Consider the following 25882-nt stretch of genomic DNA (forward strand, 5'->3'; position numbering starts at 1 on the left):
CCGAGTTAGGACCATTAACATTCTTCAAAAATGTGGATCGGAAAGATACAATATAAACATATCTGAACAATATGTATTATTGGTCCAGGACTTGGCAATTATATTTCAACTGTAACAAATATGAAAGTCTACACTCTAGCAACAACAACTTCGACACAGTCATATACTAGGACAGGAAAGCATGGAACAGACTTGTTGGGACAAAGATCTGGAAGTAATAGTGGATACAACCCACACATTCAGTAAACATGTAGAGAAGATCGGCCTATTAAATAACAGGTCTGGTACAAAAAACAAACATTTTAGTCACGTAGACAAGGAAATGCTCGTACCATCGCACCACTCTACAATTTACCTATCAAACACATGAATATGCAGAGTATCGAACCCAATGAACGAAAGAGATACACAAATAATCGAGAAAAAAACACGAGCAACGCAACTAATGAAACATCATACTTATTCTTAGCGATTTAAAGACACTGACATCCCATTTTCACAATATAGAAGAAAAGGAACAGATATGATTAAAGCATTTCGAATAGTCAAAGGATTCGACAAGATGTACAAAACAAGATTTCTTTGAAATAGATACCCAGGAAACAGTAAATTAAAAGAAACCTCAAACTGGACTAAACTTGAAAGCAAACTTCCTCAACAAGATAACTTATAAGCCTTCAGTTTTGCTATGGCATCTATTCCAGGAATGGTCACTAAGACAGTGATAGTAAACCCTGAAATAATGAGGATCAAGGTGGCCCCAGCCGTGCTCGAACCCACAACACTGGATATACTGGTCCTCTGCTCCCTCTAGCGCGAAGCTAGAAGGCGACCTATCACTATATATATGTACACTATTTACAATCAAAATATGCTTCAATAGTAAAGTTGACATAGTATCAGCCGTGTATGATATGAACTAGTTACTCGTGTCAGGTTTGGGTACAACACGACCTGATAACGCTGTATCAGGGTACAGATACTAACTCAATATCATAGTAATGGCCGGGATGTACGGCAAACTGAGGAAACGTTCTACCAAAGAACATGACTTTGAGGAGCCTGACATCGTTATAGACAGGTAAGCTATTAATTTGCCATACCTCGAAAATATATTATCAACACTGTTAGGATATCAAATAATTTATCCCACAGACATACGCTTGAAAGGATCCAGTCTAGAATATACACGTTTATATGATGATTGCCTGTATACAACTTGTTATATACAACGTACATGTATATTCTTTCATATCTACAGGTGTTATACTGGTTGATCTCAAGCAATACACACATGTCGACTGAGGCTGTATTACATAGCTACCCATGCAATACAACCCCGTGACGTCACAGTGTCAACGAAATTGTTTTCTTGAGCTTTATTTTTCAGGCTGGTTTTATTATACAAGTGAGACAATCAGAAGGAATTGCATATGCTTATAAAGGATATGGATTTTATACCCTCGGGATCACAAAATGATGTAAAACCCTCGGCAAGCAAACTTGAGGATTTACTATATTTTGTAACACTTGTGTAGAATATCCCTATCATTCATATCCACTTAATTAAGAAAGAGTCTTATAGTTAGGATGTAAGGGGCTTTATTGCGTGGGACAAATCTACACCAATAGCTTATCTTGCCACGTGTATGAACAATGGACCTAAACCAGACTCATCCTAAATACATATTTACATGTGTGTATCTTATTGATACATTTAAGAATTGAAGTATATTATTTATAATATTACTATTTAAGAAGTAGTAAGTAATATAATTGTCTTGACAATTTTACGCTAATTTAGTTTTGTTTGACGAGAAAAACAACTACATTTGAATCACAAGCCTGGGATTGGCGATAAAGGTCTTGAGCGCTGTCAGCTTGCTGCCAATTACACTAATTATATAATTTATCTCGCTAGTTGTATACACCATGCAAATTCCATTTACCTATAAACAATGCAAATCAACCAGCATCATTCTAAACTAATTGGTGCATGTGAGAAGTAACGTATATTCATAATAAAAACTTAAATCAAAGTTAATTAGTTTGGTTTTACTTTGTAATCTACAAAAAATGTAAGCTTACATGTAATGTGAATTTATCGGAGATGCCTAACGTTACATGTAATAGAGCTTCATTATGTATCTACAATGTATATTATGTAACATATTGAAATAAATGTAAGCTTTTGACATATGTGTCACAATAAAATATTATGGTGTAAAATGTATGAAAACACTAATGTTATAATATTAATCAAGCTATCCACGTTAGAATGTTCCACTGTAACTATACTGAGACCACGGGGTATGTCACAGAGATGGCGCTAGGTGTGTGAAGTGGGCAATTAATTTGTTAATACATGTGGTTCAAAAAGAGAACTGATAAAAGTAAATAATACAGTGAAGGAAATTGATGTGAAATTTAAATGCTACGGCTCTGGAAATATCGCAATCATGATAGCGCTAAATGAGAGTACAGTTGTACAAAACTGTTTGAACTTTCAATCTATTTAATGGAACAAAAATAATATTTTCATTATTTAGATTTATAATTTTAAACTAATGCCTGTTTTATTAAAAGTTTTTTTGTAAAAGTCATAGATAAATCGGAAATATTTCTGTAATTGCATCAACTTAACAACTTGATTTTTAATTTTTGACTCTGATCGACAGGAGCAACTTGACTCAAGCTGGCAGTGCATAGTCACTGCCTAGTCAACGTATTTCTCGAATTGTGTGCATCTCCGAAGAAAATCAAGGTGATAATAGTGCTGTTAATGTCACATAAGATCCATCATTAAAGTTGTTCTGATGAGTGGATACCAAAATGCGCCTTACATTGTGTTGTGTACAGTCACAGCCATTATGGACAGATCAAACTTTTAAACATAACAGTAATGTATAGTATAACTTTGCTCAAATAACTTTGCTTCGCTCAGACATGCTTTTCTAAATACATTTCCTAATTACAAAAAATCATTTAGTGCTCACACGTTGTTTTTATACTACCACTTTGCCCCACGTATTGCTTTTCCTTCTTAAAGGAAAGCAACTTGTTATACATTACAACGTGCTAATAATCATTCGTAATTTCTAAAATACTTAAGGCAATCAGCATGTCTTTCAAGTGCTTTATTTTTAATGTTACAGAGATGATGCGCCTGCCCGAAAGTCGGATAAGTTCCACTGGGATATTTGGTTGTTGTTGGCACTGGAAAATTGGATATTTGACTTCGGACGTCCAATAGCTGCGGTGGGTTACAATTTGGTTAGGCATTTATTGTATCTGCTAATTCATATTCCTTCTTCAGAAGTTAAGCGAATTTTGCTTCTTCCAGGATTGAGACTTCATTAGCTACAATGCAATGCATTCCAACCCAGGTACGGTATATCCATGTAATTGTATAATGGCATAAGTCATTATTCTGTTTGACATCGATTGCTGGTTGGATTACGTTTTCAGACAGTCTTTGGCCCAAAATTAATTACTGTTGGTGATTTCCTTTGATCAAGAATAGACCAGGTGTTACACAAGAAGTACCGGTTATTTTAGTTTCTGTCCGATATATTCTTTACATTGACTGGCTGTTGTCAGTATTCATCCTAACGAATCATTCTGTGTTCTGTGACCGATATTTATTAAAAATGACATACATAAGCTAAGGACATGTTGATACACGTATATCAGAATATGTCTAGATAGGTCAGGTTATTATCCATCAACAACCTCAAATGACATTAGCTATGGATACAGGACGTTAAAAACAAAGAAACAAATAAACAATCAAACAACATTACTGCTGATCTCCAAAGTTATGATTTAAGCGTAATGAAATGTAAAGTTACTATAAGTAGGAGTTATAATGTCCGCGAAATAGAGTTGCTGAATGTCAGTCAATATACCTTTGACGAAGAAAAAACACCTTTTCGGGGCCTTTACATGGTGTTCAGGTCTATTTGACTCTTTATCCAACCTCGAGTAATGTAAGGGCTGCACTAGGGAAATTAACGTTCATACCAGGCTGTAACATTATTTTCCTGATGAAACGAAAGATGTTTCATCAACCGGAATGCTTGATAATATTCTCTCACATTTTCCGTTGTAATTCACCGTTCATACCCGCGTTAGGAATGTGATAGATGTTTAGTTCGGGTTTTTTTCTGTAGGTATCCTTGTCTGTTTCATAAGAACATTCATGCAGTAAGTCTCTAAAACATCCGCGAAACATCCAAATCAAATCAATGTTATATTCTCCTCCACACCAATACTTGGTAAGAGGATTTAACGACTGACCAAACAAACCGCTTGTCATTCTTGTTTTCTTTCAAACTTTAGCTCATGCCCACCTACATAACAGAATTCTATCGAAACAGACGCAGAAAGTGGGAAAGTTCAACAAACATGGACAACAACATCACAGAAAAACGTGTTTTTCGCTAAATCGTCTACACTAGCAGCGAAAGACTCAGAATTTATTTCAATAGAAGTGACAGATTTAACAAACACATACATTCACGTTTAAATTTAGGTTGGTAACCATTGCTCCATAAAATAGACATTATTAAATAAGTTAATTTTAATAGATTTAGATGTTCTACACCTCTACACCGGAGGCTGACTCACGTAGGGCAGTTGCTCGGTTACTGGTGGTAGTTTGGTATTTTATCTTATATATGACTTTCTACCATTACCTTAAATGACAAGTCCTTGCGAGATATGACTGTAAATTATATGTGATAATGTATACTGCATTAACGAAATTATGATATGATTATTTAGTGAATTAATGAATTTTAATTGATTAATTAAGCATTATGCTCAATATTTATTTTTTATTTTTAAAGCCATAGACAAAACGGAAGGACGCGAAAATAGTGTCTACGACTTCATGAACCCAAACTATATTGAAAATGATGCTTGTAATTTAATTTGACTCAGTTGCCTTAGGGGCGCTTTGATATCATAGTCAATAATTCATTTTTGCTTAATGACTGGGCCGCTATTAATTTGAATCATAAGTGTATTTTTGATAAGTAAATTACCCTAATTGCTAATTCAGTAGGTTATCAATTCTACCATTTCACTGAATTGACACAAAATATGTTGTTCCTTCAACCAGAATTATAACAGAATATAATTATATACATTTATTTTGCGTTCCAGTTATTCGTGCCAATAGAATGGTTCCCTCTAAGTCAGCCAAGCATCGGAGACTACTTCCATATGGCATATAACGTCATCACTCCATTTTGTATCCTCAAGGTAAAGTTTGGCCCCATTTAGTTCAGGGAAAATGTCACCCATTCTATAGTTTTTTTTTCTCTCATTAGAACATCATAACAAAGATAACAAAGAAACCTCAGCTGTTTATATTGTATTGTCAATAGAAACATTAAGGTTAAAAGGTTGTTTGGTCTCCGATATACCTTAGGTTTAGGTTGCTTTGAGTATTTGATATGAAACATTTAAAAGCCTTTGACATTACCTATTGCAATCTAATTAAAATCGTATATTCTATGTCCGTTTCTTGCCACACACAGTCTACGGGAAGCGACAAAGAAGATCTACTAATTTTAAACAGATTGTCACATAAATCATTCGTTTTGTGATGGTATGCCAAATGTGAAACAACTTTAAAGGGAAATATTCATTACCATTGCTATAATATCAAATATTACACAGAAAGGAAAACACATATGAAACGCTGCATACTAATGTTATTTTCTGTAGTTGATTGATCGGAGTTCCAGTAAACTCTCCTCCACATGGACCCATCTGTGTGTGATAATGTTCGTCATGGGCAGCAGTATACATCTGGTGGGTGATTCCATCAATCACAGACTCGTCATCCTCGGCTATCAGCTCCACCTATCGGTCAGGGACAACCCCATGATGCAATCACTACAACCGAAGGAGCTGGTAAGTAGCAGATATCACGACAATTTTACCAAATATCAAAAGGCAATAATGTTTTCTTGGGTACTCCACAACTGATTAATCTACCTATTCCATATTTGCATATTACAGAGTTATCTGCCCTTGTGGGTAGGTATTGATTGTGACGTCATTTGCTTGCATGCATAACGTCTTATTTTAAGACTTGAATAATGACGTAACAATTTATACCTACCCGCAAGGAAGCTAAAGATAAGGGAGATATTTCGACGAGGTTCAGTTAACCTGTTCACGCAGAAGTGAATTTAGAAATGGTTACTGGCACGGATAAATGTCTGAGCAATTTCAAAAATATGTTCATTTGCAATAACTGGCAAACGAGCATTTCCAGACAAAATTAGATTTAGGGATAAAGAGTGATATGGTATCAACTTGGTTAACATTTCATGTCTTATATATCTATAAAGTGGACATTGGAAAAAATAATGATTAATTAAGTTTATAGTTAGTAGAATATTCAGATGACGTGGTCCGTAGTTGAAAAAACAATTATTTTGATAAATATATGTTTCAAGGGACATGTCTGAAGTTTTTCCCTAGAATGTGTATTTGCTCTTAGAATTATTCCAGGTACTCATTTTAGTTATAATTTGTGCTTTACTCTCCCTGCAACTGAAATAACAACTGTGTTGTTAGGACTGGCATTTGTATGCTCCCATCACCAGGAAAATCAATACAATTAGTCAGCCATAGGACGTTTACCATAATAAAAAAGATAATAAGCCCATAAGGAATTGTTTAAAAATATAAACGTGTAAACCTGCATTTCTTACAGCTATTTTAATCCTCTTGCTGGGTTAGGCAAGGTTTTGTACTGCAACGATCATAAAACACATTTGATTTCCTTTCCTTTTGAAGGCATCGTATATTTCATATTTTAAATTTTAAACTATAAATGTCTTTTTCGTTTGCTGCAGATCGACTCCTTTGAGCTATTATACAATTATGACGAAGTAATCGGGCACTTGATGTGGTAAGTGAGGCCTTCTTGTATTTTGTTAAGATTCAAGGTTGTTCAGCAATTGGCTTAATTATATAAGATCTTTTATTGAATCTTTAAAAGTTACATAAAATATCGACAAAATGAAATGGAAAGTGAAAAAATGACTGATTAAAGAAGTTTGAACACTTGGAATAATTTAAACAAAACTATTAATATACAGAATTTGCGGGGTATTGTTAGTAAAAATAATTAATCATTTTACAGTAATATAATACCAATAATGCAATAGTAGTATCTACATTACACTGGCCACTTATAAAATCATTTATTTTTGTACGATGATGGGATGTGTATATGTATATGTATACATATGTATCAACAACATTATAGTTAGAACTGTGTCTCCATATATCCATTGAAACAATTTTTTCCACAATCATTATGTCATTTTTACAGTTGTCTCTGACAGACACCACTTGCTAGTATAAGCAAGTGCATATATTTTTCACTTGTTATTCTGGTAACAGCCTGAAATTCGAGTCCTGATGAGAACAATTATCATGTAATATTTTAGTGATTATTTCTATAATCTACATAATGGTTGCCAGTCTATATCTACATGTAAGGTTTAAGTAACGTAAATATTGATATTGACATCACACAAATGTATTTTCGTTAATTTGGAACATTTAAGATTATTTCAGCTAAACGATTAAAATCATTACCTTTTCCAGGTACATTCCATTTTTCATTTGCTTCTTCCTGTACTTCATTGGGTGTTTCAAAGCCAAAGAAATGCATGTGAGGGTGAAGACAGGACCTGCGTGGTGGCTCCTTGTTTTTATAAGTGGACTTTACTATTGGTAATTGAATTTTAGAGGGAAATGTAATGATACATAGAAAAAATTCTTAACATTTCTACTCGAGTACTTTCTAACGACCTTTAAAATTAAATTCTGCTACCAAATGGAGAAGGGACAAATCGTCGTAAACCTTTTTTTACCTCCAAACTTAAAAATATCTTAATATTTTGATAAAAAAAATCTCATTTGACAATTTTCTTTATTTATGGGCTTTAATGTGGGTAGTGAAGTTCGAAAAAATACACCCAAATAATTAACGTGCTATCATTACATACAAACATATCAAACACATGTATAATGTGTAGACGGTTATTTACGCAGCTCAAATTTTCGTGATATGAAAATCTTTAAATAACCTTAAAGTAATGTTTCGCCTTTTGGCTTTCATAATAAAATGTGTATATTTTTTCTCAAAATTTCTCCGTAGCAAATTATCTCGACAATAGCAATGTCCCGCGAGATTGTGAAAATATCACTCTCACAAAAATATCAGTACATCATTTCGAAAAATTTGTGAAAATGTAATGAGTTATTATTTATTTCCAGGTACCTTGTAACAGAGGGACAAATCTTCAATGTCTATATACTTACCTTTATTGCAATGGTTGTCTACTGGGTGAAGGAAAAGTCCAGTGGACGGGTCCTGGACGTGAATGGACGATTCCTTCTTCTCACCTTCACGATTACTCTCATCTTGGTAGCCATTTGGGTGGCATTACTTTGGAATGACACGGTGCTTAGACAAAAATACCCCGGTCTTGTTTACGTTCCGGAACCATGGTCATTTTATAGTCTTTATCTGAAAGACCAAAAGCCATTACATGAAATAAAATTTCCTCGGTTCTAAAATTGTTAAGAAAACAATTATACATAAATTATTTGATCATTTTTCAAATCGCTCTTATAATGTTTTACATATATTGTATAAAAACTTATAGGAATCCACTATGATGCCAAATTAAAAGTCTGAATAAAATGACTAATATATATACATATAATATATATAATATAATATATAATATATAATGTATTATAATATATATAAAATAAATACAGCAAATGTAAATAGTTTTTTTTTATATATATTGCCAATTGAATTTTATTTCATCTGTTTGCATTTGTTAAAGTCTTGTTTCCCTTGTAAGGGTGTATCTTTGAATAAATTGCATCCAAAACAACAAAATAATTCTTGTCAATGTTATTTTAACATAGTAACGAAGTACGCTTTTTGAGAATGAGAGATGACATGCATTCACACGATTATGAGATGGTTTACAAAATGTCATTCGATCAAATAAACTGTTTCTAAGGATTTGTTTTGTTAGTTTGAAGTAATACACACACTTTTTGTTACATAATAAGTATATATATTCAATTTTAAGATTTCGAGTATGCGTTAGCAAAAATGTTCGTCGCCATTACAACGACGTTGATCTGAGAAGGTCGGTACACTTGTTGAAAGACCTCTCTGCTGATATTAGATAGATAGATGGTTGTATTTGGACGTTGGTAACAATACTATGTGTTGCAAGATAATATCATTCAAGTCGTGTATCCGGAGACTTCAACCATATATGGCTCTAAAAAGAATTTGCTGTGTGGAAAATGTGAAATTATTTCCATGAAATTTACTCTTTAAATATTCATCGCGATTCACGGTTTGATATCAAGTGTATAGACAAGGTACCATAACCTTCATTGCAATAGGCGAACTCATGTCAGTAACATCCAATGTAACTTACCATAAAATTTTGATATTCGTTTTTAATTGAATCGAACATATCATGTATCTTCCGTATGAAAACCATTACAATAAATGTAGAAAAAGATAAAAATTACAAAGCCCAATTTCAGAAGTAATGTTCTTAAAGATAACTTTTTCCTCGTTTATCTGGCTGTTTTAAACACAAACTGATAAGTCACCACGGTAATAGATTAGGCCATGTTGTGGTAATTCATTCACTAACTTAATAACGAGCGATCAAACCTTGTCACTCTAACAACCGACTTACACGTATCTATAATATACTGTAACTTCAGAGGAATGAGGATGAATAAATAGAAATGACTTTGTCAATACATAGTTATCAGAATTAATAGTATTTAAATACAAAAATGACGAAATCTAGCAACTGGTGAACAACCTAGCTTACATTAAGTTTTTCCTCATATACAATGTAACTCTACATTATATACATTTATGTTTGTCTAATCTACACCACTTTTTATAAGTACCACGTTAATAGATTAGGCCGTGTGTAAATATCTGTGTGATAATTCATTCACTAACCTAACAACGAGCGATCAAACATCATCACTCTTACGTTCGACTCGCATGATTCTATAATAACTTTTACTTCAAAAACAGGGGAGAAGATGCCTAAGTTGTACGTGGCTTTACGGTATAATATATATTTGTTAGCATTATTCAAATACAATGAAATGAGAAATACAAAATGTTAACATAATGATTTTATTTCATTGAAGAAAATTGCAGTATCAATTTCTACATTTATTAATGTGATACACTACGAAATTGTGTTCAACGGTAAGAGATCGACATGATTTAAGAAAAGTAGTACCAGGTATTGCATTCGTTGGCGGCTACCGATAAACAGCTGCTTAAAATTGAAATTTATTTCGATCAAAGTGATAAATGAAGTGAGTTAAAACTTTCAAATATGGCTTAGGTTTTGTCACAATAAGCAAAACTTATTTTATTAAACGTATTGAAGTGCTCGATGGTGGCAGAAGAAAACTTATAAAGCGACATAAATGATTGAGATGTTCCTGTGACTAAACCGTTGAAAATCACTCATGGTGCTGCCGATAAGGTGTTTTATTTGTAATCATGTGTATATCGCTATAGGTGTTTTACTCCCCATTTACGTCATGTGATCCATAGTAGCGCAGGAATGCTTTAAAGATGTCGTAATTTTACGACGGGAAATTTCAAATCTCTCGGCTTAACACTAAACATTTGAATTTGGTTTTTTAGCTCCATTCAATATTTCCAAAATCTATACGGGGACTGGAAATTTAAGTTATCTTTTTATTTCATTTATTTATTTATTTTGTTTTATTTCAATTCTAAAATCTAGACTAACACTGAGTCCGATAACGTTGTCCTCTAGGATAAGATATAGCGTTTGAATAACCTTTCGTTCAATCTTTGAAAGATCCAAGCTCAACTTATTCGATCAGGATAGTATAAGTTAATACAACTCTTTCTCCAAATCTGTAACAAAAAGTGGAAGTAATTTCACTTTTGTCCTTTTATACAACGCAATTTTATTTTATCTTTTTCATTCTTATTTATTTACCTATTTATTTATTTATTTTGAAAATGAACTGATTTGATTGATGAGTGAATGACTCATAAATCCATGTTGGCTCTAAAGATTACGTCTACACGGGACATGCATGTTATCGAGATAAAGATAAAGGTACTACGTCAGGTATGTACAGGTATTCAAACCAATCCGGAACAGGGCGTGTGTATCTATTCATTGTTATCTTCGTCATTATAGCCGAGGTCCTCATATCTAAGACCAGGACTAGTACACTCGTCGGACCCTTTCTACCCATACACGAGGACACGCCGGACGTATCCTCCATCCTAGGGACCATGAAGCCACTTTTGACGACCATTTGTATGTTGGCAGTGATTCACAATGTCCTTCCTCCATCATCGGCTGCCACAACGGTAAATTTACTTCAAATGACTAAGTTTTAAACACACTTTGATTACCATCTAATGCTCCTTAACATGGATGGTGGAGTTGATACTTAAAAGTATTGATTTTTTTCAAACAAATTTAGCTAGCATTCTTATAGCACTACCACAATATTTAACCAGTTTTATATCATTCGAGATTTATCGAATCTTTCATGCTGTGGCCTATCCTTCGTAGATATGACAGGGATTTGTAAGATTACGAAATCTGCAAGTGTATCGATGAAAGGTCGACTTAGCTATACACAGTATTTTAGACTACATACCCCATATAATGAATCGGTATTCCTCATAGAAATATGATAATGCCAATAGAAAACCGGTAGTCCATAGAGTTAACTGATCACAGGCTAGTCTTTGATGACTATCCTCACCAGGCCCAAACGGTGACCAGACAATGCTGGGTTTGTTGTCTGATGGTTGCCTCCACAACTCGCGAATAGTCCTTGGTAGTTTTTGGATTTCATAAAATAGTTGGTGTTTATTGATGTTTGAACTGTCCCATGTCCACATGGAAAGCCTAATATGAATGGATGTAAGGGATACAAAAATAGTGAAAGTTCATGAAAGTTTTTGTGTAAAGTAATGCATACATCAGAAGTAGTACTTGTGTATATTGATGTTAGTAATGTCCTCATTGATCAGTAACAGTCCTGGTGCATATTAGATTTACTCACTGATCATCCGTAGCCCACATTTTAGGGCTACGCTTATTGACTTCAGTAGCTCAGGTGTATATTGATATAAAGACTGCCCTCATGGACCTGTTAGAAAGGCTTTTGTTTTATCCCCTGCCCGAGACATACCAAAGTATACAAAAATGGTAGTTTCTGCTTCTGCTTAGCGCTCGGCATACAGGGAGTGGGACGACTGGTTCGCCCGTTGTCAATGTAATGTGACCGGATTGCTTGGTGTCTTCGACAGGATGCTTCAGTGATATAGCACTATAAAAAGAGCAATGGTTCCATTAAACAAGAGGACACAACACAGCCTTCCCTCATAGGCTAATGACAGTACTGGTATATAGGCTAGTGACAGTACTGGTATATAGGCTAGTGACAGTACTGGTATATAGGCTAGTGAAAGTACTGGTGTATATAGGTGTAATGGCTGCCCTCGTAGACCTGTGACAGTTCGGTATATATGGATGTATAAAACTGTACTCAAAGACCAATGGCAGCAGCCCCTGTTTATACCCGGCATCGATGTAAGGACCGCTGTCATAAGTGATGTGTAATGTTAGGATCATTATAATAATCCATTGAACGATCCTGTGGACAAGGCAGATAAGTCTGAATTCAAATATCTGAGGTTCTTATGTAAATTGATATCTGACATCCCTCTCAGATCAACGGTAGGCTTTATGTAGATTTTTCTTGTCTTACCGCCACTCATTACACTCATTACTGTAAGTATTGCAATTGGAGTGCATTTTAATGAGGCTGCCTTCGTTTTAAACTGTGCAACAGAGAAAGACATGTTTTTTCGAAAACTATAAAAAGAACCGAAGGTGGTTAAAGTTTAAGTATTCAAAATTGAACCGCACAACCGAGAACATGTCAATTTACACTACATCCTTTCCCTCATTATTTGGTATTGGTTGTATTACATACAAGGATTTTTACACATGTTTTCACATTCTCTAGGTTTTTAAATGAGGCATATCACTTTCATGTCATACTGAATACTTTTTTTCCCTTTTCATTGCCTATCGATATTTGACTTAAATGGTCATCTAATATTATTAATTGTTTTTTCCAGGCATGGGGTAATTAAAATGTGATGGTAATTTATTGTAATGCACTGCAATATTTCAAGTAATTGAATGTAATGTGTAAATGCCAATGACATGTAATGGTAATGTAATTAATTACATTAGCATTGTAATACTAGTGATTATTTTCATGCATGTTATGCCCAATTACTTTTCAAATACATTTCAATTATATGTGATGCGTGTTTTTCCATGGACATGAATATATATAGGCGGTATATCTTATTTGCTATTGTTTTCATCTACATTTTCCACGTTTCTGTTCTTTATTGAAGTTTTATCTTTTCTGTTTTAGCTTTAATATCCTCATCATTTACATGTAAAGTTAATATGCATGCCTACCGTATATTCTGATAAAAGTTTAGTATTCATGATCAATGGTGAGAACAATTTCTTTCCCATCTAATTTTTGTCATTAGTTTTCAATTATTCGGTAAAATATGAAGTTTTATTTTGTATACAGATGTCTGAACCTGCTATATTTATCAATAAGGGTACAAAGTATAACTGGTAATTATAGATTATGATACTTTGGGGCAAACAACATAAGCGAGAAAAATGATCGTAACATTAACCTGACCAGGTAGCTTTAGCTTCGTAAAATATACACACCTACTATGAAAGTCAAAGCTGGTACTATAGGTAATGTTTCTTTCAGATTTGTTTACCAACTGAAATAATATAAAAAAGATATTGACGAAAATGTTGGACTGACTTCAATCACATCTATAGAATTTGGAAGGTAGCAAAGTTACATCATGTAAACAAAATTATTAATATTTGTTTATTCATCACTCACAGTTACCTCTACCGTAGTAGTCTGGCCTAGCATGCATGTCATTTAAAATTTCTGATCAGATATAAGTGCAATTTTGAAACTTTGATGATCATCAAATGTAACCTACAAATGCAATATAATGTATTTCAACACGATTGTATTGACAGATGAAATGTAAAATGTAAATACATACAGGTAATAATATGACTGTTCTTTTATGCGAACTATTTTGATATTTAAATTATTTCTTATCGCACAGGTACACCTTAATTTAGCATATAAATGTACATGTATATTATGTATATATTATGTTTATTATTATGTATGTATTTTAAAGTTAGTTATTTTTTATATATTGAACAATACATTGCATACCTATATATATTTTAGTAAAAAATCAAAAGTAATGCGTAATTTGATTAATTATATTGACAAAAAAAATGGTCATTTAATATAATTACATCCCAAAATACATGTAATGGTAATTGTAATGTCATTTTAAAATGTAATGTGTAAGTTTATTTAATACATTGCTATGTAATTGAACCCATTCCTGTTTATTTCCCTCAGACACTAACTCCGGTAACAACGACACACTCACCATCTTCAACAACGACAGTTTCTCAACCATTAACCAAAGCTTCTTCTCCGGCATCACCAACGGCTCCCTCTACAACATCCACAGCTCCTCCTACAACATCCACAGCTCCTCCGACAACAACAACAGCTCCTCCGACAACATCCACAGCTCCTCAGACAACAACAACGGCTCCTCTGACAACATCCACGTCTCCTCCGACAACTTCCACGTCTCCTCCGACAACATCCACAGCTCCTCAGACAACAACAACGGCTCCTCTGACAACATCCACGACTCCTCCGACAACAACAACAGCTCCTCCGACAACATTCACAGCTCCTCAGACAACAACAACGGCTCCTCTGACAACATCCACGTCTCCTCCGACAACATCCAAGACTCCTGTTCCTCAAAACTCCGCAGTGCAGTCCTCCGTAGCACCTTTAAAACCACTAACAACATCACATAAAACAATCGGATTATCTTCAGCAACCCAAACACTTCATCCAAACGCAACAGCAACATCTCAAAATACATCATCGACAGTTGTACTGTTTCCGACACCGCCAATAACCCCGGGACCTTCTAAAAATGCCTCTTCAGCGCCGGTGTCGCCTACCGGAAGTCATCCCACTGCGACAATGCCCTCTTCTAGCACTACTGGTGTTGGTACTGGCGCCGCTCAAACAGAGACAGACAAATCAAGCCTTCCATATGATAGAGACTTAGTTATCATCTTTAGTTCGCTGGCTGGATTAATACTGGTGGCCATTATCGTGTTCGCACTTTACAGACATAACAGAGTCCAGAAGCAAAGTCGCTATCAAACTGGAGGGGGTGAAGTGTCTATTGGAATGTCCGCATTTTGATCCAATCACGAAATTGGAAACAAACTGATGGAGTGACGTATCAGCTGGAATATCCGTGTTTGACCCAATCATAAAATCTGTAACGAAGTGGAGAGGGATAACGTATCAGGCAAAACGTCCAATTTGATCTAGTCAGGCAAATTACAAAAGACGAAACAAAACATGAACAAAGACGTGGAAATTTGACAAATACAGTTGTATTGTTTTCGTATGAACAATCAAAGAAGGATCGTGTGGAATTACGATAACTTTATCAATGATTTCATGATATAAAATATCGTGATTGTGAAAAGTTCATGATTTCTTCCATGTCACTATGTACATATGTAAATGTAAGTTCGTGCGACCAGTGAGCAAGTATTGTCTGTCTATATTTGTTATACAAACAAAGTAATGATATCCGGACAACGAACCATTAGGGATTAGTAAGAGTATTTTAGCGTTTTCTTACTGTAAACCAAGAATAACCGACAATAGTTTCCCATAATCATTTACATCAATTGAATTCATTCAATTATTGAAACCAGTGAAAGATAATGAACCGTCAGTGTTCATGTTAGGGGACGGTTTTCTATATACACCGTATTTACTAATATTTCACATAAATTACAAAGGTTTTGACAATTCATTTACCTGAAGAAAAAAAACCCATTTTAATGTTGACGTTTATTATTGTGTTCTACATATTATTTTTGTATGAGGAAATTCTAGGATGTTTTAAATGTTTAATGCATTTGTTAATCGTTGTCTTGTGCAAATAAATATAAATTGATGATTTTATTGCTTGTATTCCACTTTAGTAAAATTGGTAATTTCCTAAAGGTATATCATATGATAAGACATGTTTGCGAATTTTCGGTTTCTTATCCGTCCTAAATGAAATCAACCTACTAGTAATAATCCATTTGTAATATTAATAATTTACTAAAGCTATTATATATATTTTGACATAGTGCAATTACAATTTTAATCATATCACAAGACATGTTTGCAAATTTTCGGTTTCTTATTCATCTTAAGTGAAATCAATCTATTAGCAATAAAGGGAATTAAATGCACATATAAAAGGGTATTTTCTCTGATACCTCATAGTTATTATAATTACAGATATCCCACAATTATTATTTTCGTTCTCATTATAAGTTCCTAAGAAAGCTATAAATAAGTTATCAAATCATAAAAAGTCCGCAATATTTCTAACTTAAACCTGTCCTCTCTGATTGTTTTATTCTGAAATTGGCGTTGAAATTTTACCGAGAAAACAATCTCTAACAGTGATGTTGATATCACTCGTGTCGTCATCCGGCTGTATGGGTAGTTATGTAATTAGAGCTTTAGCTGACAAGAGTGTAATGCATGGGATAAACCAGTATAACATATACATAGGGTATGATATAATATAGTGTGTCTTATGTACCATGTATGTTATCTTAACTGTGTTGATTTTGAGATTACAATAATATAAGCGTGTATCTGTATGAGTAACCTCCCTTTAGTGATTGATTACATATTTAACATACATCTAGATTGTTATCGTAAATTAACATCGGCTCAGTCTTATGAATAATCTCTATAGGCCTTACAGTTTTTTCGTCATTTTGTTCATTCCATCATGTCGATATGATTTTGAAAAATACCAGAACAAAATGAATACACATTCAAATTACCAAACCTTCTCAACGGCTTACAGTTCAATAGACTAGTGTATGTTTTGACTCTTAGAATGGCAAAACTAGAATTAGAAAAACCATTTCATGATATTTCAGATCGTAGTCGCATCTCCTTTATCCTTGATATAAAAGTTATATAACGGCATGGAATTAAAACTAATAAAATGTCGAAAGAGGGAATTAAACAACAGATGAAAAATGGCATAGATCAGATACAAAATAACCTACGGTATGTAAAGTGAGATCGGGATTAAACAGAAATATTCCCGAATCACAATTTATTGTAAAAGATGAAAAAGTTGAATTACTTTTGGAGAATACGAGGTAAATACTGAAAAAGTATTTTATTTTAGTAATTTCATTATACGACTATTGTTAGTCAGTTTGTTATGCTGGAGTTACTCAATATCAAATTAAAAAAAAAACACATTTCGAAGTAAACTCTTTCTCTGTGGTACTATTGTAAAATTAAAAAAGATAGAACAACCATTTTCCACACACCAAAATATTTAAGGAATGATACATGAACAATATTTAAAAAGGTTCCCATGAACACAAATTACAATGTGCTTTTATAAACCATTAACCACAATACATCGGTTACCTCGACTGTTAAATGATAGCAAGGAGTGTAGTAATCTCTAATACCTCACTAAGAGAACATTATTAATCTAGTTATGAAAAAGTCACTTGTTGAAGTTTTCTATAGTTATCTGCCCAAGAAAGTAAAACATTCCTACAAAAGGAAAACGAATCTAAAGGAAGTCAAAGAGAATTTATGATATTATCTCACAGTGGCGGACTCCTGGGAGTGTTCAAATGTTCTATGGAGTTTCCGTGAGTGTTGTGGAAAAACATGATTTTAACGAAAATAATCAGGAGGGCTTTTTAAGCCCCCCAAAACTCATGGATCTGCCACTGTTTCACTCAAAAGTTTATATTTCCTTTAAATTAGCAAGTCACACATGAAAGTTGAAATTTAATCACTGAAAACATTTTAGTGTCACCGGAAAACAGACTTTAATGATAACCAAACTCATTATGTAGACAGGAAAAGTTACAGCAACAATCGGTAAGAGAGGAAATCAGCACCGTCACTAGTGAGCTGAAAAGTTCAACAACGGCAAAAGAGGATTATCCCCGCCAGCTCAAGTACAGACAAGCCTACAGTGATGAAATCAACAAATCTTATTAACAACATCAGTGAACAACATTAGTGGTGCGGATTCTTGTAGGGTAATACTAGTTGAATCAAAGAAGAGATAGGATTTTAAAATCGATAGATGGATAACATTTATATACGTTTAATACACGTTTAATGCAAACAAAAACTCCTGCGTAAAACAATGGCAAAGAAAAGTTACTATCAATTATTGCAAAATCGACATTATAAGTTGTCAGTGCAGTGCTTAAAACAACCGACTTTGAAAAAATAACGCACTTAGAAAACTATTTCAATGTGCTTTAAATATGATGCAACGAAAAATACTCAAACTACATTATCAATTTATTTATTTTATTTTATTTTGCAAATGTCCTTAATTTGTTCAAAGTAGGTTGTAACTACGCATAATATATAAAGATTATTTTTCTAAAACGATTCTTTGTGATAAGAGGGAAAAAAAGTCGTGACTTAAATTCAGCGCATTTGGCCCAACAACACAACGAGCGTTTGATATGACATTATATCATTGTCAAAATGACTATTGTAAGAGGAGAACAAACTAATGATTGACTCATTTAAGCACTTAGTAGCTTTCGGCTAAAACAACATCAAATGTCATGTGAAATGTGTAATACACATCAGGGGCGGCAACTCGTGCTCACTTGATGACGTTGAATTGTACATTATCACTATGTTACTTTGAATATTGATTTTTTCTAGCTGACATCTTAGATCTGATTTTAATTTGAATAGCATTAAATGTGAAATGACAGACCCCGTAACACTATCAATAACACCGATAGATACTCATTATTTGTATAAATATCATATTTCGATATCTTTAGAAACCAAGATATATCCTGAAGATTTTTAGACTCTGTTTAATTGTCAGCGGTGGAGCATCTTTAAAGTATTGTTAGTGATATAGCGAGTGTTTCGAATGGTTAATCTCAGTTAATTGAATCTGTCTCTCAATCTGACCCGAATTCTTTTTCTGTATTCTGCCATTCGTATATTTGACAGTGTGTGTTGAATCTACGTCTAATAAGGCCTAGTCATTGCATGCTACCTTACTACTTTGACTTTTATATCCAGACTACTCAAAACAACATGTGATAACATTCAGATTTTCTACAAATTGTGTATTCTTTGGTGGCTTAATATGTTAACGTTTTATTTCAGAAGTCCTTTTTAGTCTTCCTCTTTTCATCAAGTGGATATCCCATTTTGAAACAACAATATTCTCTTCCAAAAACATGTATATTACAATGATTTCGTGTTAACATTATAAGAATTTTCTTAAAAAACTTTCTGGCATATATTCCTATCTACCCCATCATCACACTTCTTCTCTCGAAAATAGAGTCAATGTTCAGAGTAACCTTGCATTGGAAGTCCATCCTCTTCCGTACGACATTTCATAGCAAACATGGCAGACAACATACATTTCATAGCAAACATGGCAGACAACATACATTTCATAGCAAACATGGCAGACAACATACATTTCATAGCAAACATGGCAGACAACATACATTTCATAGCAAACATGGCAGACAACATACATTTCATAGCAAACATGGCAGACATGGCAAGACAACATACATTTCATAGCAAACATGGCAGACAACATACATTTCATAGCAAACATGGCAGACAACATACATTTCATAGCAAACATGGCAGACAACATACATTTCATAGCTAACATGGCAGACAACATACATTTCATAGCTAACATGGCAGACAACATACATTTCATAGCAAACATGGCAGACAACATACATTTCATAGCAAACATGGCAGACAACATACATTTCATAGCAAACATGGCAGACAACATACATTTCATAGCAAACATGGCAGACAACATACATTTCATAGCAAACATGGCAGACAACATACATTTCATAGCAAACATGGCAGATAACATACATTTCATAGCAAACATGGCAGACAACATACATTTCATAGAACATGGCAGACAACATACATTTCATAGCAAACATGGCAGACAACAAACATTTCATAGCAAACATGGCAGACAACATACATTTCATAGCAAACATGGCAGACAACAAACATTTCATAGCAAACATGGCAGACAACATACATTTCATAGCAAACATGGCAGATAACATACATTTCATAGCAAACATGGCAGATAACATACATTTCATAGCAAACATGGCAGACAACATGCATTTCATAGCAAACATGGCAGACAACAGTGTGGAGGGATAAAGTGTGGAGGGATAAGGCGTTAAAAGTACATGAAGCTGTATGGTAGAAGATTATATTGTGAAGAAGCATTAAAAAAGTACTTAAAGTGCCTACTGAGGATGCGTGGATGATGATTTTCTTGGTTGTTTTTTTTATTACTAGTTGAGCTGTCCTTACTTCAAAACTTTTTTCATTTCAAATTGCAAAGTTTGTATTATAGGCATTCTTTCACAACCAATTATTGAGTTTGTGTAGGTTAATACGAGGAACTGTTAAACATTCGAAAGGTGATGTTTCACTCGGCCTTCGGTCTCGGGGAATATTATCTTTCTCGGGTATAATAAGGTCTCGTATTAACCTACAAAATGTCTATATTTTTTATAATGTCAAATGTGTAATCTATGTTTATTTGATACGACATGCGTATGGCACGTACATGTAAAACTCTTTAGATATAATATTTATTCTTAAAATGGAAAAATGAGTTCATTAAAATAAAGGTTTGTTAAAAATATTATAGTGTACTTCATATTCATGAAAGTTCAATTTCTAAAACTTGATAAAAATGTTTATTTAAAAAAGAAATTTATGGTAAAGAAATATAAACACTTTAAGTAAGCCCAAGAAGTGTAAATATTTGTAACTTATAACGGTAGTGTTAATATAGCCTGGCTTACCAAGTATATAGTTGCCACGCTATAAGTGTTTACCTCCATATATAGCATACCACCAGAAGCATTCCCTATTCACAAGCGTTACGAATCCGTCGAATAGTGTACGACAATTCCAACTTCGAACGCCGATGCGAAGAGGTGAAATGCCACCTTCTCTCTAGAGGATACAAATCGCATCTGATCGACCAAGAAATCGACAAGGTCCGCGCCCTAGAGAGGGCCAATCTCCTCATATACCGAACCATGACTGGCACTCAACGTGTTCCCTGTGTGGTTACATTCCATCCTAACTTAACACATCTCCCTTCTTTCCTTAGGAACCACTAGAAAATCATTGAGTCATCAACAAAACTTATGCGTATTTTCCCAGAGCCACCGCTACTAGCCTACCGCAGACCAAAAAATGTAAAAACCTTGTAGTGAGCAGCAAACTTCCTCCTCTTGCTCCTGCTGCACAAACAGGTTCATTCCAGACATGCAACAATAAACGGTGCATGATGTGTCCATACACAGCATCCAAAGACACATTTGAATGTGCTATCAACAATAGAGCATACAACATCCGACAGAACCTGACGTGCAAATCCAGCAAAGTCATCTACCTCCTATCGTGTAGGAAATGCACAATGCAATACGTTGGGGAAACCAGTGGTCCACTCAACGTCAGAATCAACAATCACCGCCTGTCTATCAAACAGAACAAACCTGACTATCCGGTTGCCAGACATTTCAACTTACCCATCCATAGTTTGAAAAACATGCAGGTGATTGCAATATTGAGCACTGTTCCTACTGGACACAAACCAAACGTCGATCGAGAGAGAGATTCTGGATTACCTATCTACAGACCCGCTATCCCAAAGGCATTAACGAACGTTAAATAAACTTATCGACATCAATTGATCACTTGGTTTTCAATTAATTATCCCTATTTCCGGCATTTTCCCGTTCTGTTCTACGCGTTTTTGATCCTTTACATATGCTGCCCAGCAAAAGGCGACTAAATTTGGGACTTTGCTTCTTTGTAAACACACTAAGAAGATAGGCGACTAAATTTGCATCATATACCGCACTATATATATATAAATTTCGCCACACATTTGACGTCACACGTGGCACGCTTTACAGTCATCGCTCATATTTTAGCGTTCTGCCGAACAGCATGGATACATTTTTGTAGATCCGACCTTCGGCTGCCACTGCCGAAGGGTAAATTGCGCTCCATTGTTGCTGTATAGTTTAATATTTGTCTACTTTGTCCCGCATTACTGTTCGTATCCTATTATGTAATCGTGTTCGTTTTGTTTGTCTTGATAAAGGGGCAGATCGCCTCGAAAATTTGACAATTTTGTTTTGTAAACACGGTTGAAATTACTTCCTTGTCCCATATTTACCGTTTGAAGTAATTCGTATCCAACAGATTTACGTTTGATTGTATCCCGTGTCATCTGGAAAATCCTGTTGATATTACTTCTTTGACCCTGCATATTATTATAGATATTACAGATGATCGTACCATTGATACTGATAGGAATTTTCATTTAAATTTTACATCTGCAAATCCGCGAATGTAAACTTCGCAAATTTGTTTTGAAGTGTAAATCGCAAAATTTAATAGCCAGGGAAGTAAGTTGGTTTTTACGAGAATGTTTTGATATGACATTCATGTTTCTATTTATTGCTTTCATATTCAGATCACATCTCACATCTCCTGATAATGTAAGTACAATTGAACATAATCCCTTGACTAAGTTATGATAATTCAATATTATCCCCGTTTGACCATGTAAATACATTTAAGTGACATTTGACCATGTTTGCACATTTAAGTGATGTTTGACCATGTAAGTTATATTTGAGTCACGTTTGACCATGTAAGTACATTTAAATCACGTTTGACCATGTTTGTACATTTAAGTCACTTTTGACCATGTTTGTACATTTAAGTGACATTTGACCATGTTTGTACATTTAAGTCACGTTTGACCATGTTTGTACATTTAAATCACGTTTGACCATGTTTGTACATTAAGTCACGTTTGACCATGTTTGTACATTTAAGTCACGTTTGACCATGTTTGTACATTTAAATAACGTTTTACCATGTTTGTACATTTAAGTCACGTTTGACCATGTTTGTACATCCAAGTGATATTTGACCATGTTTGTACATTTAAGTGACGTTTGACCATGTAAATACATTTAAATCACGTTTTACCATGTTTGTACATTTAAGTCACGTTTGACCATGTTTGTACATTCAAGTGATATTTGACCATGTGTGTACATTTAAGTGACGTTTGACCATGTAAGTTATATTAGAGGACGTTTGACCATGTAAATACATTTAAATCACGTTTGACCATGTGTGTACATTTAAGTGATGTTTGACATGTAAGTTATTTCAGATGACGTTTGACCATGCCAGTACATTTAAGTGACGTTTGACCATGTAAATACATTTAAGTGACGTTTGACCATGTCAATACATTTAAGTGACGTTTGACCATGTAAATACATTTAAGTGACGTTTGACCATGCCAGTACATTTAAGTGACGTTTGACCATGTTAGTACATTTAAGTGACGTTTGACCATGCCAGTACATTTAAGTGACGTTTGACCATGCCAGTACATTTAAGTGACGTTTGACCATGTTAGTACATTTAAGTGACGTTTGACCATGTAAATACATTTAAGTGACGTTTGACCATGTAAATACATTTAAGTGACGTTTGACCATGTAAATACATTTAAGTGACGTTTGACCATGTAAATACATTTAAGTGACGTTTGACCATGTAAATACATTTAAGTGACGTTTGACCATGTTTGTACATTTAAGTGACGTTTGACCATGCCAGTACATTTAAGTGACGTTTGACCATGTAAGTACATTTAAGTGACGTTTGACCATGTAAATACATTTAAGTGACGTTTGACCATGTAAATACATTTAAGTGACGTTTGACCATGTAAATACATTTAAGTGACGTTTGACCATGTAAATACATTTAAGTGACGTTTGACCATGTAAATTACATGTAAGTGACGTTTGACCATGTAAATACATTTAAGTGACGTTTGACCATGTTTGTACATTTAAGTGACGTTTGACCATGTTAGTACATTTAAGTGACGTTTGACCATGCCAGTACATTTAAGTGACGTTTGACCATGTTAGTACATTTAAGTTACGTTTGACATGTAATACATTTAAGTGACGTTTGACCATGTAAATACATTTAAGTGACGTTTGACCAAATACATTTAAGTGACGTTTGACCATGTAAATACATTTAAGTGACGTTTGACCATGTTAGTACATTTCAGTGACGTTTGACCATGTAAATACATTTAAGTGACGTTTGACCATGTAAATACATTTAAGTGACGTTTGACCATGTAAATACATTTAAGTGACGTTTGACCATGTTTGTACATTTAAGTGACGTTTGACCATGTTTGTACATTCAAGTGACATTTGACCATGCCAGTACATTTAAGTGACGTTTGACCATGCCAGTACATTTAAGTGACGTTTTACCATGTTAGTACATTTAAGTCACGTTTGACTATGTTTGTACATTCAAGTGACATTTGACAATGTTAGTACATTTAAGTGACGTTTAACCATGTTAGTATACCTGACCAATACTACCATTCACTTTCATATTTCATCAATTACATTAGTTTATCTTCATATATCCAAACTGCGTTAGTATATTGAAATAATATGCCCTAACCATGTTTGATATCCGGATATTTCTTTACCAAGGTTAGTATAGCATATCTATCAAACGAAAGTATCTAGCGAGTTTTCCTGTACAAGTTTCGAGACACTTATCTGATATCTGTTTAATACTTTTCTTTCAAAAATATTTTCTTGTTATCGATTTGGATTGTTTAAAAATGGTTTCCCTGTTAGAATACCTGAACAAAACCCTCTAACCAAGCTAGTATATTTCAACAATATATATTATCCATTTTGGCATATCTGAACCATTTTCCGGTACCACGTTAACATATATCTGAACAATATTTCCTATCCGGCAAATCATTTTTTTATGTATTATGTATATACAATTATATCAGTATTGTAATCTATCAACCGGGGACCACTGTTTCCTTTCTCTGTACTCCCAATCCATCGATCTTACATCGGTTCCAGGAGAGCATTCAGCACTAGAGAGAGTATATTGCACTTGGAAACGTTGGATTGTTAACGTTGAAACTGTGCTCGTGGAATCATTTGGAGACTTAATGATTTGTCTAGAATGCATGCATAAATTGGCACACTGGAGTGTTGGACTGTGCTGTTGGATGCTAGACGTGGCACCATATCTTAGAATTGCAATCGACATATGAGCAATCCGTTGGCGGGACCTTCAAAACAGTACGAAAATCACTCAGCCATGACCATGTGTAGATATACGTTTACCTACTGTGTATATTTTGCAAGGCTCTAATGTATCAACGAGTGTAATCGATTTTGACGACACCTCTCTCGTGCAGAGCCCTAGAGTCAGACATTTAAAGATGGCTGCCAGTGGCGGTTCGTTCTGATGTATAAGTTACGACCTGCTTTTTCTAAGAGTCGGCCAATGAAAACACTCGACACATCCAGCTTAGACACAGCTATTCGGT

At 34.3% G+C, this 25882-nt stretch overlaps 2 protein-coding genes and 1 long non-coding RNA gene across 3 annotated transcripts; 2 read left to right on the forward strand and 1 right to left on the reverse strand.

The window, feature by feature from the left end:
• Window positions 1-654: 654 nt before the first annotated feature.
• Window positions 655-9080, forward strand: LOC138333194 (ceroid-lipofuscinosis neuronal protein 6-like). The gene is made up of 7 exons (XM_069281403.1): window positions 655-1081; window positions 3156-3258; window positions 5170-5268; window positions 5737-5925; window positions 6879-6934; window positions 7639-7767; window positions 8314-9080. The coding sequence occupies exons 1-7, from the start codon at window positions 1002-1004 to the stop codon at window positions 8612-8614; spliced, it is 957 nt and encodes a 318-aa protein (XP_069137504.1). The 5' UTR covers window positions 655-1001; the 3' UTR covers window positions 8615-9080.
• LOC138333195 (uncharacterized) lies at window positions 5368-7745 on the reverse strand. The gene is made up of 2 exons (XR_011209963.1): window positions 7630-7745; window positions 5368-5907 (listed from the first exon to the last, which is right to left on the reverse strand). It is a non-coding gene; the product is annotated as an uncharacterized lncRNA (long non-coding RNA).
• Window positions 9081-11212: 2132 nt separating the features above from the next.
• On the forward strand, window positions 11213-16284 carry LOC138333193 (mucin-7-like). The gene is made up of 2 exons (XM_069281402.1): window positions 11213-11473; window positions 14626-16284. Exons 1-2 carry the CDS (start codon window positions 11228-11230, stop codon window positions 15502-15504), a joined length of 1125 nt encoding a protein of 374 aa, XP_069137503.1. The 5' UTR covers window positions 11213-11227; the 3' UTR covers window positions 15505-16284.
• Window positions 16285-25882: the final 9598 nt, after the last annotated feature.

The sequence above is a fragment of the Argopecten irradians genome, chromosome 10 (genome assembly GCF_041381155.1).
Source record: "Argopecten irradians isolate NY chromosome 10, Ai_NY, whole genome shotgun sequence".
NCBI classification, from domain to species: domain Eukaryota; kingdom Metazoa; phylum Mollusca; class Bivalvia; order Pectinida; family Pectinidae; genus Argopecten; species Argopecten irradians.

Bases quoted from the DNA above. Each gene is read 5' to 3' on its own strand.
- LOC138333194 (XM_069281403.1), top strand. From the start codon at position 1,002: ATGGCCGGGATGTACGGCAAACTGAGGAAACGTTCTACCAAAGAACAT. The intron at 5,269-5,736 runs GTAAAGTTTGGC...TATTTTCTGTAG, and splicing joins CTCCATTTTGTATCCTCAAG to TTGATTGATCGGAGTTCCAG. The intron at 6,935-7,638 runs GTAAGTGAGGCC...TACCTTTTCCAG, and splicing joins GTAATCGGGCACTTGATGTG to GTACATTCCATTTTTCATTT.
- LOC138333193 (XM_069281402.1), top strand. From the start codon at position 11,228: ATGTACAGGTATTCAAACCAATCCGGAACAGGGCGTGTGTATCTATTC. The intron at 11,474-14,625 runs GTAAATTTACTT...TATTTCCCTCAG, and splicing joins CATCATCGGCTGCCACAACG to ACACTAACTCCGGTAACAAC.